This window comes from Grus americana, chromosome 11 (genome assembly GCF_028858705.1).
Source record: "Grus americana isolate bGruAme1 chromosome 11, bGruAme1.mat, whole genome shotgun sequence".
In the NCBI taxonomy this organism is placed as follows: domain Eukaryota; kingdom Metazoa; phylum Chordata; class Aves; order Gruiformes; family Gruidae; genus Grus; species Grus americana.
This window is the reverse complement of record NC_072862.1, coordinates 19,916,909-19,932,820: the sequence shown is the minus strand read 5'-3', so window position 1 is coordinate 19,932,820 and position 15,912 is coordinate 19,916,909. Positions and strand designations below refer to the sequence as shown.

The window sequence follows — 15,912 nt, the reverse complement described above, 5'->3', positions numbered from 1 at the left end:
TCCCTCCCAGCCACTGGTGTTCAGGTGCTCTGGTGTCGTAGGGTGCCTGGCCTAGTTCCTTCTCATTCCTCCTCAGACATCCGGGACTCCCTGATGCAGGCGTTGGCCAGCTACGTCTGCTACCCCCACTCGCTGCATGCTGTAGAGAGGATCCCAGAAGAGCAGTAAGTGCTGCCCTGCCTGTTCCCGGGGAGCTGGGGCAGGGCTGGGGTGGTGGCAAGGCTGGGTGGGGGAGCAGATGGGCTGCCAAGCACCGCTGAGGGTCCAGGAGCTGCAGCAGGTTGCTGGAGTTGATTTGGGAGCCTTCTATCACCCGTATACCAATGGCTTTGCTCTGCCCCAGCTCCATGGGTCCTACTGTGTGTCCTGTTTAATCCCCTGCCCTCAAACCCTTTGGGCTGACCTATGTCCTTGTCTGGCAGGCGGATCTCCATGATGAAGAACCTCCTGGCTCCCTATGAGCAGCGACCCTGGGCACAGACCAACTGGATCCTCGTCAGGCTGTGGCGGGTGAGCACCCTGCATCCCTGCCCCTCTCAATCTCTGGGGCTGGTTGGACACTGAGCATTTCGCTTTCCAGTAGGAGCAAAACCCAACTGTTTTCCAGCCTCTAAGATCTTTCCTTATCTCTTTTACCAGGGCTGTGGCTTTGGGTACAGATACACACGGCTCCCACACCTGCTGAAAACCAAACCTGAGGATGCCAGCCTCCCCAGCCTGCAGAGTGAGTGGGGCAGGGGATGGGCACTGGGGATTATGACGGGTGGTGAGGGAGGACCAGCCTCTTCCCTAGCAGCCGTCCCCACTATGGGCCAGGCCAGCTGGTGAGACGGCTGCTGAAGTAGGGGGATCCTGGCCAAATATCCAGGCCTGATCTTTGCAGCCAGCATTTCCTTTCCTGGACATCCCCAGCCTCTCTGCACTGACTGGTGACCCTTTTGCGTGCTGAGTGGTAGGTTAGATCCATCATGAGGAGAGGTTCTGCCCTTCAAGGGAGAGGAGAGAGGCCCAGGGCTGCACCCTTACCGGAGCTTTACCCCAAAATGTAAGCCTGGGAGAAGGTTCTCTGATGTCCACAGTGAGCAGCTGCTGTGTGTGCCAAGCAGTAGGTACCCTGTGAGAGGGAGTGGGTGCCCAAGGAGGCAGGGCACTGGACGAGTTTGCAAGCAGGGAGTGTTTTAACCAGGCATCTCCCTTGGAGCCTGGTAGAGCCTGTCCTGGCTTTGGAACTGCAGTTTGGTTCTCAGCACTGTCACCGAACTGAGGGGTTCCTCGGTTCTGTTGTGGCCGATAAAGACATGAGGAGGAGAAGGTACCTTTCTTGAGCTGAAGAACACATCCCCAGCTTCGGTCTTGCAGTGTCTGGGCCTGTCTGGACACATTCCTGACTCCTCTCTGCTGTGGAAAAGGCTTTGTGCCAGAGCTCTCTCCTGGAGAGCTGCACAGGAATGGGGGACAGAGGGAGCCGCAGCCTGACATGGGCAGGCGGCATGTGGAGGTGCAGGCTAAGCCCCGACCGGTGGGGAGAGCTGCCTGTCTCTGTTTTAACAGCACTTTGTTCTCTTTCTCTCTCCTGCCCATGGGAGCCCAGGAGATCTCTCTGTTGCTAGTTTCCAGAGTAAGTTTGCTGTGTGACCCTCTCTTGTCTGGTGAAGTAGCTTTAGAGAGCTCCCTCCTTCCCCTCTTCTGTCTAGAGAGAGACCCTTCTTTGGGGGGCAGAGGGCTTTACGCAATGCTCGTTTTTCTCAGTTACGGCCCGGGGAGATGCCAGGCAGGTTGGTGCCCACACGGCAGCCTCTGAGGCTGCATCACGGACCCGCTCTTGCACCTTATCTATCAAGGTTAACCTCTGGGATCAGAGCCCTGCTGCAGGCTGTGCCAGCCTTGGGTTCCTCTCATCCTTGAAGGATGATGGGGAAGCCCTGGTACACATGTAGGAGGGACCTCGTGACAGTCCCCTCGCCCTTCTACCACACAAGCAAGGCCCTGAGTGGCTGCCTGCAGTCCCGTGCGACGGTGACCAAGCTCCCCCCATACCAGGGAGCTCTGGGTCAGGAGCAGAGGTCCTCAGATTTTGAGGCCTCTCTCCATTCATCTCTGGGTGGCTCCGCACAGTCTGAGACCGGAGTGGGCTGGGCTGGCTCCTGGGATTGCTATTTTAAGGCGCAACCAAATCAATAATGAATGCTGATTTAATTGAAGAGGGACAGGGGACTCGGAGGTGTCCTTGAGATGCCGCCCAGGGAAGGAGGAGTCAACCCCCCCGCCTTCTCACCCGTCAGTCTTCACCTTGTTGCAGTTTGAGCATTGGCAGGGACAATGGGACAAACTGCTGAGCTGAAGGAAATCCCTGTTTGTCTGGGTCTGCTTCTGGAGGTCAGTCAGAAGGGACCTTGGGCAAATGGCTCTTCTCTAGGGCTCCAGCCTTGTCATGCTTCAGGGGTGCTTCCTTGGAGGACTCTGCACAGGTGGCAAAGGTGGGCTGCCTCACAACGTCCATGAAACACGCAGGGCACAGACCACTGATCTCCTGTGGTGCCTTTTGCCTGTGCTCACCATCGGTGAGCAACAAGACAGCTGCCAGGGTTAGCCCAGGGAGGGGAGAGGTTCAGAAAGGCCACGTGTGTTCCTGCCTGCTCCCCAAGTTGTTCCTTAGCCCCGCTGGCACAAACAGCTCTCGTGCAGGCAGGGTTCTGCCTCCAGAGAGACGGAGGCTCTGTTCAGAGGTGGGGGCAGTTCTGGTTGGCGGCTGCTGTAGGAACTTGTTTTGCTTTCATCATGGCTTATAGGCAAGGCCGGGTGCTGTTACAGCACGCACGCGGTGAGCAGCAGCGGTGGCCCTGTGCCAGGCCAGCCTGTCTTGCTTTTACCGAGCTGCAGGGTGGCTTGAGGTTGCAGCACAGGGCTCCTCTGCCCCAGGCCTTCCACCCACATGTCCGTCAAGTGGTGGAGGGTGGGTGGATGGGACCGTGAGATCATCTAGCTGAGCTGTTGTGCAATGTGGGTCAGATAATTCACCCATGTTCCCTTCCCAAGTCCAGCAAATTGCCTAAGCTAAAGAGGTCTTTCAGGAAGAAATCCAGTCTCGATCTGACAACACCAAAAGCATCAGCTGGTGCCCTTCTGATGGTGGTTCCTCGCCCTCAGAAATAAATACATCACCTTTTCCTGATGAGAATGTACTGAACCTCATCTTCTGTCTTCCAGCGCTGCTGCTATGCCTTTTTCTGCTGGGTTAAACTGTGCATTACAACTTAAAAAGGGCTTGTGTACTAAGTTAAACTCATTTCTTGGTCCTTTTTAATGGTGAAAAGAAAGTGCAGCCTCTGTGTCTTACTCAGGAAGAGGTTTTGCTTTTCTGTGAGCCCTGGTGTTCACTCTTCCCATGTTTTTAGCAGCCCCAGAGGTGCCAGTGTCATGCTGGCTGGAACGTCTCCCTGATCTGCCGGTCACGGAGCCAAAACTTGCATTAGCCTGTTTGCCAGCGCTTTGCTTTGGAGTCATGTGCGTGTCCCAGGCGTGCGCTGGAGCATCCTGATGCCTTGTGCTCGACCTTATTGACATCTCATCCCTTGAATGCTACTTGCTTTCCTTCTGCCTCACCCTGCAATGTTCCCTTTGGTCCTTTCTAAACACATCTTTGCACGGGCGCAGTTTACCGGTGATGTGGATCGCTGCATCCCCAGCTTACCTCTTTCACTGCTGTTTCATCAGTCCAGCAGCCAGTGAGCGGCAGCTGTTTCACATCTACATCTGGATCCTTTCAAAAACTCAGATTAGCATTGGGTGGAACTGCTTTGCTTCTGAATCTGGTCCATTTGGGGCTTGCCTCCTCTGTGCTCCCAGCTCTACTGTAAATGCTGCAGTGTCCAGAGACCCCCTTGGGCTGCTGACCAAGAAGTCTCACAAAATAGCCCCGTTATAAATTTTCCTGGGTTATTAGCAAACTATAAAGTACATAATTATCTTCCTGTGATGAAAGTACATGACCCTTCTTTACAATTATCTAGTAGGAGCACTTATTGAAGGCTTCCACTTTGTCTGCTTTATTAATTTTTAACTCTGTCTAATAATGGGCCTCTGCTACTGTAAGACTTTCTCCCATTACTACTTTTTTTAATAATTCTGCTAGAATTTTTTCCTATCGTTGAAGAAACTTTGTGTGTAGCGTGGTTAGTTGTGGATGTTTCTTTTATGTCTTCTCGTTCTATTACCCCTTTTCTCCTTGTTTTCATCAACTGCTGTTTATGTTTGACTATGTTCAGTTTACCTTTTATATTTTAACTTGCGTCTTTGCTTCATGCTGGTCTCAGTGAACCTTTTAATCCAAGTGCTTGCTGTGTGCTACAGCCCTAACTACCTACATAGCACTCGGGTTTTTTTGGCTGCTTAATAATCTTCTTGAAGAACTCTGTATTTTTATTCACTATTTTCCCCCATCTAGATTTCAGGTTTTTTCCTCTGACTATTTTGCTTATGTATTTGCAGGGAAGTTTCTGTTGTGGAAACATCGGATATATCTATAACCGCTTGGGGCCATGCTCTGTTGCCCACATTAAATGTATTGAGGTCATAATTTCTGGCCTTAGAAAACCACCGATTTCTGTTCCAATGACTGATCTTTATCTGTCATAAGGTTAAGCCAAGATTGAGTGGCTTTTGTATTAAGGAGTTACAAGTTTTAGAAACACTAATGACATACTATTGTCAAGATCAAGAAAGTAACTACCTCAGCGAGTATCCACAGACTCCCTATGAAATGACGTCCCTGTCTGAAATGGCACATGTAAGGGCTGTGTCATTACCCAGGGGGGCAGCAGTAACGGGACATAAGTGGAAATGCCTCGGCAAAGGTGAATTTCTTGCAGGTGAAGATGAACCCAGGACCAGGGTCTAACACCAAGGCTAGTTTTCTAGATACCGCTAATGATTGCCCTGTGGAGAACCTGATCTGGGAACTCATGCAAGGGATGAAGCTGCTGTTGCTGTAGCCCAGGGCTGGTTCCTTAGGTTGCTTTCAAAAAGTAGCAGTGATCACAGCGTCTTTAGATTCAGAATCCTCTTAGGAGCAACAAAAGCCAAGGAGGTTCACTGTTTCATGGTGTTAGCTTAAAACCTTAAAAATCCCTACATAACTATGGAGGAGTTTGACAAGAGGCACCGCTTTTTAATGCTTTTATAGGCTAGCATAGTCTTTGCCAGCAGCAGGGAGAGCATTTAAGAACTTAGAATTGGAGGTTTGGAGCAAATTCACACTGCTTATTGGAAAAAGACCGTGAGGAAATAGTCATTGGCTAAAAATCAGGATAAAGCAAGTTATTACAAGCATAAGAGCATCCTTCAAAAAGCCAAAGCTGCCTTGGTAAAAGAGGCTTTGGCGACAGACCAACAGGCCAACTCACAGAGCTCATCTGCAAGGAGTGGTGATCCTTGCCTAGAACTGCTTCGGTACTTGAAGGCTGGAAGGGGACTAATATGTCAGCAGTTTTAATAAAAAGCACTTTTTACATGTTGAGGGGAGGCTGGGGAAAAGACAACACAAAAGCTCAACCCTGCGAAAGGACCTTCCAATTCTGAATGATTGGGAGGGAAACCGTAGATGGAATTCAGCATCACCAGCTGTAAAGTGGTGAACACGAAGGGAAAATTAAGATGAAAAATCAGTGCACTGTGAGCTCAGCATAACCCTTAGAGACAAGACTGCAGGGTGGGCTCCCTAGGACCTGTCTGTGTACCCTCCTGAGAAAAGAGCCATGGTATTTCAGGTGTGACCTCCCCAGGGACAAGCAAAGGGGTGGCACCTTACCTTGATCTGCTGAGCACATCCTCCTACCATCACCCACCTCTTAGTTGTAGCGAGAGCCCTCACCTGTCCCCTGTTCAAGCCAGTATCCTACAAAACCCCTTTATGGGATGGTGCCCAGACCATTGTTTCCCAGCCAGGACTGACATTTGGGGTCATTCCCCAGATGTGGAGTTTTATCCTTCTTGTTGACTATGATCAGGTTTTTTTTCCTAATCCTCAAGTTTCCCAAGGTGCCTCTAGCACATCAGACAAAGCCTCTTGTTTAGTGTCATCTGCAAATTTGGTAAAGGTGTGCTGTGCCCTGTTGTCCATCACTGACAGAAAAGACAATGAGGTGGGTTCCAGTGTTGACTCCTGGGCTTCTTCACTTGTGCCTTATAACCAGCAAGTTCCTGAGGATCTTGAACTATAATTCTTGCAAAAGGGTTATCCTTGAACTGTCATCCTATTGCAATCTTTTGGAAAATACCAGCTTGGTGCCCAGTCAAAAGAACAAATTACACAGCAGCAATTATGAGGAAAGGAAAACAGAACAAAACAAAACCACATTATGCCTTTGTGCAAATCTGCCACGCGCTTGTGGTTTGGATGCTGTGTGCGCTTCTGATTCCACTTCTCCAAAGAAAATCTGGGAGAACCATCAAGGCTCAGGGAGGGATGGCGAAGGGGGCAAAGACGTGACAGTCTGTATGAGAAACTGCGCAGGCTGGGGCTGTTCCCGTTCAAAAGACTGTCATAACAGACTGAAATCATGGCTAGCTGGAGGAAGTGACTGGAGAGCAGCATCTCTCTGTCTCTCCCACCAGAAGGAGGGGGTTGCAGAGAATAAATATTATCAAATAAAGCGAATAGGAGCCAAGCTCAAATTCAAATTCCTCCTGCCACACACAACTGAGCTGTGAAATCACTCTCCAGGACACGTCCAATGCGAAAGGCTTACACAGTTTCGGGGGACACTGGGCAAGAAATCCACTGAGGACCACTAAATACATGAAAAGGACCTCTGCTTTGGGCAGTCCCTGAGCCACGTGTAGCCAAGAGCTGGGAATGTACTTGCAAGTGGGAGTAGGACATCAAAGACATTTGTTGTGATGAAATCCCTCCTTTTAAGCAGGATCAAAGCCAGGGCACTGGCCTGCCCGCAGTGATTATGCACTGTGAGACATCAGCACGTGTCTTCCGTAACAACAGAAGCTCATTGCACTTGCTAGTGGGTATTTTCAGAATAATTTATCCTGTTCCCGTTTGAGCTGGCAGTCTCCTGCCATCCCTCACTGGCTTTGCTGATCCCAGCCAGCAATCCGCCTGTGGCTATGCCTTGCTTCTTGAGCCCTAGGGATGTGATGGAGGTCGTCGTCCTGTTTTTCTTTTGCCTGTGCTGGCCTTTCAAGCAGGCTGCCACTCCAAAGACCTTCTGTAGTCACAACACGGCTTGTTCCTCTGGGCACCACAGTGCTGCCAGAGTTACCACCTGCTCTTACTTACTAATAGCTTCTAGTAGAGGGAAGAGTAGTTAGATTGGGTTTTTTCCCTATATTTAGTAAATCTACTCAAGTTTCTTTGTCCAAGCCCTGAATTTTAGCTCATGGTTTGAACTCTGGTACCCTTCCCTTGTAGTGTTGAATGCTTTTGTGAGCTTCCCACTGACAGTGGGTCCTTCTGCCAGTGAGAAGCATCCATCCCATTTGTGCCTCCCTTCCTTCCCTGCCCATCTGTGGGGACTGGTACCCCACACAGCCCTGACTCTGTTTCCCAGCACCCCATCTGTGCTCTCAATAGTGGAAAAGCCCGGAGGCAAGATGCCACGTACCGTGGGGACGTGTCTACTCTGGGGCTCAACCTGGCCGGGGAGCGTGGGCAGCCCTGCCTGCCTGAGCCTGCTGAGGGCAGAGCCAGCCCCAGCTCCAGGCAGAAGCTTCTCAGGAGTGGGATTTGCTAGGTTCCTTCTTCCCCAGACATGGACAGGCAGGCATGGACACGTGAGGCCAGGGGTGGCTGGGCTGGTTCCAGGCAGCTGCTGCCACACTGGTATCAGGAACGATGAATGCTGAGCTGACTGTGGGCCTTCTGCAGAGCCGAGCAGGAGGGATGCTAAGCTGCAGGGCAGCGCTCCCGTGCACGTGGGCAGCAGTGAGCACACAGGGCTCTTCCCTGATTAATTCAGGCCGGCATTGCAAAAAAACTGCTTGGAGGCCTGACAGGTGAGATCTCTGCTCAGAATAGTCCTTGCACCCAACCTACGGCCACTCCAGGACCAGGCCACTGAAGCTGTCACTGTCTGGTTTCAGAGCCATGTCCTTCCACCTTGCTGCAGCAGCACATGGCTGTCCTGCTCCGCAGTGACCGCGACCTGGCCCCCAGCTTCCTCAACAGTGTCCTCAATCAGCTGAACTGGGCTTTCTCCGAGTTCATCGGCATGATTCAGGAGGTGAGCGCGCCGCTCAGGGCTGAGGGGTCTGGCACTTGGTGGGCGCCCGTGTCCTCCACACAGCAAAGTTCAAGACACAACGCTTGGGGCTGGGAGCGCAGTGATTCCTTGGCACACATGAGAGCCGAGCTGGGCTGGGGGTCGTGTCCCTCCTTTTGGGAAGGGGCACCTTGTTAAGCTGTCTCCATTGCTTGGCAGATCCAGCAGGCAGCAGAGCGCTTGGAGAGGAACTTTGTGGACAGCCGCCAGCTGAAGGTGTGCGCCACCTGCTTTGACTTGTCGGTGAGCTTGCTCAGGGTGCTGGAAATGACCGTCACGCTGGCGCCAGAGATTTTTCTCGACTGGAATCGCCCGTCATCAGAGCTGCTGCTTCGGAGGCTTGCCCAGGTATCAGCGGGGTGTGAAGAAGCGTCCTCTGAAGGGGCATGGGGACCCCTCTGCCCTCTCTCCAGATGTGCTGTGAAGTGGGGGCTCCTGCTGCAAATGCTGTAGTACTTAAAGCTGCTACAGCAAACCCAGTTGCAGAACAAATGGTACTCCCTAAAATCTCTGCATTGTCAACTGCTCCCCTCCTTTGCAAGTAGTCTGGCCACATCTGCTTAAATCTTCCTTGGGAGGGGCTATGGCCAGTTTCTTCCACTCACTAAAAGCTGAATGCTCCATTCACAAGCAGTGCCATGAAATCTGAAGAGGAGGTGTGCTACGTGTGAGCAAACAGCTGTGGAGAGTACAGCTGGCTTCACAGGGAACATGTCCCAGTGTCTGGGCAGGTGTCTTGGTCCTTATCCCTTAGTCCTAGACTATGGTACCAAATGTCTCCGCTTCCCTGCGAGGGTGACCAGGACAGCCCCATTCCAGCCCACAACAACTCTTAGGCTCCAGTAAATTAGTTTCTGTTCTAAAGCATGAGCAACCCTGGAAAGCCCCGAGGACAGGCTGCTCTTGTGCGAGCCAGCCTGGTGGGGAGCAGTCATATATACCTTACCTATACCCCAAGGGTTGGGTTGCTCCAAGGGTTGAGGCTTGGGGCTCTGAGCAGATGGGGCGAAGCAAGACACAATGGGGTCTAATACACCAATCTTGAGGGAGGTGCTCGGCCTGGTATCCTGGGATTTTCCCTGTGTGAGGAGGAAAGCGAGGGGCCCTTAGCAGGTGGTTTGGGCAAGCTGGGGAATAGCCAGCAGAGAACGGGGTGCTGCAGCATCCCCCTCTCATCCTGGTGCTGCTACAAAGCCGTGCCCCACTGCAGAGGGGTGCAGAGTTCTGCTCTTTGTGCGTGAGGGCAACAGGAAGAGGGATGCTGCATCTGAGAGTTGGTGCACAGCTTGCAGCAGTTGCATGAAGCCTGGTGCGGTCCCCGCTCATCCCACTGGGGGTTTGGGTGAGAGCTAATGGTGGCTAATTAAGTGTCTTTACAGTTGATTCCTCCTGTACTGGTCATAAGCAGAAATTTCTGCCTGTGGTGATGTTCTGTCAAGCAGAGCAGCGGATTTCTCTCTGCACTCATCCTGTGCTTCAGGGCTGTCCTGCTGCCAGCTCCAGGCAGGGCAGGACCTGGACTGTGCTTCACCCTGCTGACATGCTTTTGCCCAGCAGCAGCTGCCAGCTCGCTCTTCACAGGCCGTGGCTGTCCCAGGGACTGGAGCTTCTGTTTGCCAAGAGCTTTTATCCACAGAAGTAGCTTGGCGTCTGTAGGTGAGATTCAGATTCAGGTGGAAGATGCTGAGATTCAGGTGTCTTTGACCTCAGAGTGACTCTTCCCTGGGAGGTTTGGGTCTGGTACAACTGCTGTGGTGTGGTGGACCAAGCTAGAACTGTGCTGCGAGCCTCCCTCTGTGCACCCACCAGCTCCCAGGCACTGAGCCCAAGCTATAAGGACATGCTGCCCCAAAGCATCCCCTTTGGATGCTGCTCACAGGAAGGCCCATCCAGAAAACACAAACCCTCTCTGCTTTTCCCTACACAGCTCTTGAACCAGGTGCTGAACCGTGTGACAGCTGAAAGGAACTTGTTTGACAGAGTGGTCAACCTCCGTTTGCCGGGTGAGTCCACACATTAACTCTCTGTCCCTCTCCGTTGAAAACATGCCGGAGGTATGCCCTTGGGACGTGAGGGATGGCTTATACTGAAGGTCAGTACAGAGGTGTATGAGATCAGACCTCAGGCCTGCCGCATCCCTGCCTGGGAAACCACTCTGGTCCCACGGACTGCCACAGAGGTGCTGTCTTCAGAAGACACACAAATCCTCCAGATGGACGTGAGCGTTGGTGCTCTTCCTAGGCCCTTAGTCTCTGTCTGCCCAGCAGCCCCAGCTCCCTCTAGGATTTCTGTCCTCACGAGGCAGCCGATGCATGGGTCTGGCTGTCCCCAGTGGAAGTGGCAGCCGTGCTGTGCTTGGGCAGGGAGGTGTCTTGCTAGACACTGATCTGACACAGGTTAGGTGGGAGTGTTGGAAAGGCTCAAAGCCCTGGACAGATTGCAGTTTAGGTAGCAGCTTGGCTGCTGTGCTCTGCATGGAGTAAAGTGTACGCTGAATTGCTAGGGGAAGCTGTTCTCACCAACATCAGCCCTCTTCCTCGTGGAGGTGACTGGGCAGCTGAGTTGGGCCTGTTAGCAGCGACTGGCTCCAGCTGCTGCATTATGGGCATCCTATATTTCCCATACGGCAGCTGGATTTTCCTGCCTTCTTAGGAAGGGGCAGACCACCTTCGCCTCTTGAGGTTTGGAAGAGGCAGGGGTGCTCCATTGTGAGAGCAGTGCCCAAGTCTGGGGTTCCCATTAGTGGGAAGACTCCTCTGTCCTTGATGAAACCCATGGTTCCACCTGAGAGACCAAGTCCTGGACTGCTCCACCACCAAGTCTGGGAGTAGGGTACAGCCCTGCTCTGCCTGTTGTACGGTGGCAGTGCCTCTATCTTTCTCTTCTGCTTCCATAGGGCTGGAGAGCGTGGACCATTACCCAATCCTTGTGGCCGTGACGGGGATTCTGGTCCGGCTGCTTGTGGACACTGATGTTCAGGGGTGAGTTGACTTCTGAAGCACCGAGCTGCCGCATGTGGCGTTGCTTTGGGCGCTGCAGTACTCAGTGCCATGGGAGGTGTTGCAGGAGTGATGTGGGTGCATGGCGGGGGCGAAGTGAGGAGTGACAGATGTGCATGGAGCAGGCAGAAGCCAAAGAGCCCCAAGCCCCTGCAGCAGCTGCATCCCAGTGCTACTGCTGGGTGCAAAACTCCTTCCTGTGGTGCGGGAGGGCCCTCGTGTGAGGTGGCTATGAGGCGCTGTACCAACAGCACATGGGCACCTTCCTCCTCGGGATGGGCTCTGGCACTCTGACAGGACAGCCGCTGTCGGAGGTTGTGAGTGCCGATGTAAAAGAGCTGGGCTGATGTGGTGACACAGGCAAAGTGCTGCAGCACACAGCGAGGATGCAGGGGAGTTCATTAAAGCTCCTTTGCTCTGTACACATCTTGGGGATGCATCAAAATGTGCGCAGAGCTCTCTGGCTGCCTGGGCCTGTGGCACAAGGATGAGATGAATCCTGGCCAGGCACTTACATGGTGCTGATTTTTGAATGAAGCTAGTCTTGTCTTTATGGTAACCAGTTATTCAGAGAGGCAGCACTGGGGGGGTGATGTGGCTGGACAAAGTCTGTGTCTGTGCCTGCTTGTACTGAGTCCTGCAAATAGGCTCGTGCTGATCCTCTCTGCAGCCCTGCTCTCTCCCAGTGTCATTCGTAGGTGTCTTGCCCAGCCACCATGCTCTGTAGGATGGCGTGGGAGATGGGGGGGTCTTCTGTCTGCGCTGCACATCGTGCTTGTTTTCGCATTTTGAGAACACGATAGTCTCTGGCTTTGCAGACAGCGGAGCCCCATCTGGCTGAGCGGCTCAGCCCTGCAGCCAGTCTTTCAGCTTCTTCTCTCAAGGACTCAAAGATGTACACAAATATAGCTAATTATATCCTGCCTCCCGTGGCTGCTGTACCAGTCTCACAGCCCCAAGTGTGACAGTGCCAAGAGCTTAGCACAAGGTCACTGATCAGTGGCCTTTCCGGACTGTGAACAAGGGTGGATTTTGCTCGCCCCCAGAATCCTGCTCTGTGGAAAGGGCAAACATCATGAATTTGACGCCACAACTAGACACTTCTTCCTGGAGGGGAAGGGGAGGTGATAAAGCAGTTCCCTGCATGCCAGGCAGGATGCAAAGTCCTTCCCTGGCTCCCTGTCCCTTGATTATCTGTCCCAGGCCAGGTCGCTTGTAGAGTCAAAGCGGGGAAGGGATGAAGTTCTTTCTCTGGCCCTCAGTTTAGCAAACTCTGAAGAGCACTGGGAAGATGGTAGCATGATGAAAATCACATCCTTCCCAGCCTGCGGGGAGTTCTGGGGAGACAAAAAGCTTCCAGACTCTGTCTCCCTTACCTGAAAAGTGAATTGTGCTTTTTGTTAGTGATACCCAGGCAGCCAGTGCCAAAGGGGCTGTACATGGCCAAGCAGCACTGTCCCCTGTCTGCCAGCAGCATCCTCCACACCTTGGGCTGCACAGTCGCAAACCAGAGGTGCCGTGTCCTGTGGTGTGCGGTTGGGAAGTGGCAAGTCTCTGACTGATCATCAAGGGCTTTGTAGTCACCTCCTTGGGCACTGGAAAGCAGAAATAAATATGAAACAGGAATGATGCGAGAAAAGCATCGCGTCCTTTTGGTGGACCTAGCTGAGCAGGAGAAGCACGAGGTGGAAGCCCAGGGAAAAATGTCTGTAAAACAAATACTTCTATGTGATTTTGCAAAGTCCTGCACTAAAGCTGAGTTTTGATACGTCACTGATCTATAAAAGGCAAGCAGTTGTTGCAGGGGAGCCATAGAGATCAATCAAGACAAAAGAACCAAGGCCGGTGGCTTGGAGACCTTCTACCGCTACCCGAGCAGAGGGGGTGGGCAGCCTGATGGTAGAGATCAGCATGGCCGCAGGCAGAGTGCCTCACACGGAAGGGAAAACTGAGCCACATACCCTCTTTGCAGCACTCTGAATTGAGGACTGGGGCGTAGATGTTGTACCCTGCTTACAGAGTGGTTCTGCTCTGTGCAGGCGCATCGAAAAACAGCAAACAGGGACGGGATGGAGAAAACCAGCAGGCTTTTCTGCTGCCTTTGAGTTCCTCGAGGGTTCGGTCCCGGTTTGATCCTGTGTGCAAGTCTCTTGGCACCATGGCCACAGGGTGCTGTGGAACTGGGAGGTGCAGCTGGGGTGAGCAGAGCCCCGTAGGGATCTCCTCCCCACAGTCACCCAAAACCCAGGGAGGTGGTATAGGTCAACAGCAACTGGCCCAGAGCAGGGCGATGGGAAGCATCTGTCTCCAAGCACATGAGTAGGAGGACGGTCCGTGGAACGGAAAAGGAGAATTCATACCTTCCTTGGGTCTGTATGCTCCCATGGGAGGTGATTGCCATGGGTCATGTTGCTGCAGGAAGTAACTGAAGAGATTTAAAGGATCCCATATGTAACCAGGGTCTCCAGAGCAGACCCATTTATATGAACTCAAGAGGAGACATTTTTCCTTTTTCCCTTTTTCCCTTCCTGTCAGTGCAGTGAGCAGGATAACAGGATGGGCGTTTTTCCTTCCTCGGAAGCACTCTGCCTGGGCAGTGCTGGAAACAGGTAGAAACCTCTTCCAGGTCCCATTTGGCACCTCCCAGATTGCCAGAAATCATTAACAGAGCCAGATTATACAACCCACATTTGCTTGTAGGAACTTCTGTGTGGGAATTGCCCAGGACAGTAGCTGTTACCCTGACTGGTTCCCTGCCCCAGAGGATGAGGACAGGGGACAGGACCCTGGGTGACTTCCTTGGCTTGGCTGTGGTTCTTCTGGTTGCCTCTAACCCAGCGAGCCCATGCTGTGCCGGTCACTTGGTTGGAAGATGCTGCAAGCTTTGCCCTGGGACAGAGAGGACGGGTTCATCTGAGGGTGGAAGAATTAGGTCTGATTTACGGGACCAAAGCATTCCGGCAGGGAAAGGCGGGAGTAAGGAGAGCCAGGGCTGTGCCGATTCATCCAGCCGTGTTATCAGGATGCAGTCGGATGCCTCGGCTGCTCCTTGCCCAGCACAGGACGCTCAGCCAGGCATCAAGTCCTCTTGCTACGGACTCCTGGCACCAAACAGAGCCATTAAGCATGAGGAAAGGGAACATTGCCCAGGCTAGGATGTGATGAGACAGTTGATACATCGTACACCTTAGTCCCTGGGTGGAGCGGGCTGTGCTTTTGAGAGAGAAGCAATGCATTTCCTCGTCTGGTCCAGCAGGACGGCTGGTGCTGCTGGTGGTGAACCAAAGCTTCAGTGCCCACCTCGTCCGGGCTTACTGATCTTTGTAAAGCCCCCACGGGTCACTTACCACAACTCCCAAATGCTTGCTGGGGGCTGGAGGAGGGAAAGGAAAACCTTGCATTGATGACCGGAGCATCCTTGGAGAGCAGAGGGCTTGAACCAGAGCGAGGCCTGGGGATTTCGTGGCGCGGCTCCCTCGCAGGACGTAACGAGCCTTGCAAACGGGGCAGAGGAGCGTTAGAGCAGGGCACAGATGGGGAGGCTGCCAGATCAAAGTGGGGTCCCTCAGCAGAGGGTCTTCTAGGTCCCAAACAGGAGCTGTGTTTCCCGGCAGAGCAGCCGCCTGTCCCTCGAGGGCTTGCCGGGAGGGAGCTACACCTCGTCGGCAGGTGAGAGCAGGGCAGCCTGGCGCTGGAGGCTGGGCTGTCTCACCAACAGGCAACACCTCCTTGGTTTAAAACTATTTTGGCCTCTGCAGTGTTGTTTTGGGACTGCTCAGGCCTCCTGATGTGCTGCCCCCCCCCACTCCTCAGCCCTGGGGCCTGACAGCAGTTGGGCAGCACCTTCATTGCGGGGAGTCTGAGCGCCTGGCAGGGCTGAGGAGGCAGGGATGCCCACGTGCTGCCTGTTTGCCAGGCCCTAACGACTGAGCCCTGGGTTTGCAGGGAGGAGACGGAAGGCAGGATCTGGCAGGCGGAGCTGGGAGCTGGGCTGAATCGCTGGGTCCATGCCAGAGACCCTGGCTGCCTTCAGCCGGTATCATCCCCCCGTTTGCCTGCTAAATAATTGAGCAGATTTTCTATTAAGCCTCCTTTGGAGTGAGGTAATGGAGCGGCGTTGGCCAGAGCTTGTGTAAGGATCCTGGCGAGAGCGAGCGGCAGGGGAAGGGGTGAGGCCCAAAGGTGAGGCTGTCGGTCCCCTGCGTGCGAGGACGCGTTATAATTAGGACTGGGCATATAGGTTGGAAGGCTTTGCGGAAAGCGAGTGGCCATCCCAGAGCAGAGATGAGCCGTGTTGTGCCGGGCCTCGGCCGCCGCTCCGCTCCTCGGGCTCCCCCATGCTCCATGGACACCATCCATCCCCTCGGAGGCTGGGGGAGCGAGGCCTGGCAGCGCGTTCCCCAGCCCTGCCCGCGGCTGATGCTCTCAGCGTGAGTCTGGAGGGTTAGAGCACATGCAGGGAGCCAGTGAACTTCTCTGCAGTGCAACTCTACAAGAAAAGACCTAAGCAGCCTTCAAGGTGCACTTCCCAGGGACTTCTGCCCAAAAGATGGAGAGGACAGAGGGAAGAGCACTGTGGTCACCAGGAACATGGTGGTACCAGCCAGTAGAGCACAGGACGGGGTGGGCCAGTGGGATGC

General features: G+C 53.5%; 1 protein-coding gene across 7 annotated transcripts in view; it reads left to right on the top strand.

The window, feature by feature from the left end:
- The window catches only part of RNF123 (ring finger protein 123), a 54,525-nt gene that overhangs the window by 29,552 nt on the left and 9,061 nt on the right, over positions 1 to 15,912 (top strand). For all 7 annotated transcript variants that reach the window (XM_054838419.1, XM_054838423.1, XM_054838417.1 and 4 more), the window contains exons 29-35: positions 77 to 164; positions 423 to 510; positions 640 to 724; positions 8,095 to 8,234; positions 8,433 to 8,621; positions 10,201 to 10,276; positions 11,170 to 11,254. In XM_054838419.1, coding sequence (XP_054694394.1) covers positions 77 to 164; positions 423 to 510; positions 640 to 724; positions 8,095 to 8,234; positions 8,433 to 8,621; positions 10,201 to 10,276; positions 11,170 to 11,254 — 751 coding nt within the window. The remainder of the gene's footprint in view (positions 1 to 76; positions 165 to 422; positions 511 to 639; positions 725 to 8,094; positions 8,235 to 8,432; positions 8,622 to 10,200; positions 10,277 to 11,169; positions 11,255 to 15,912) is intronic.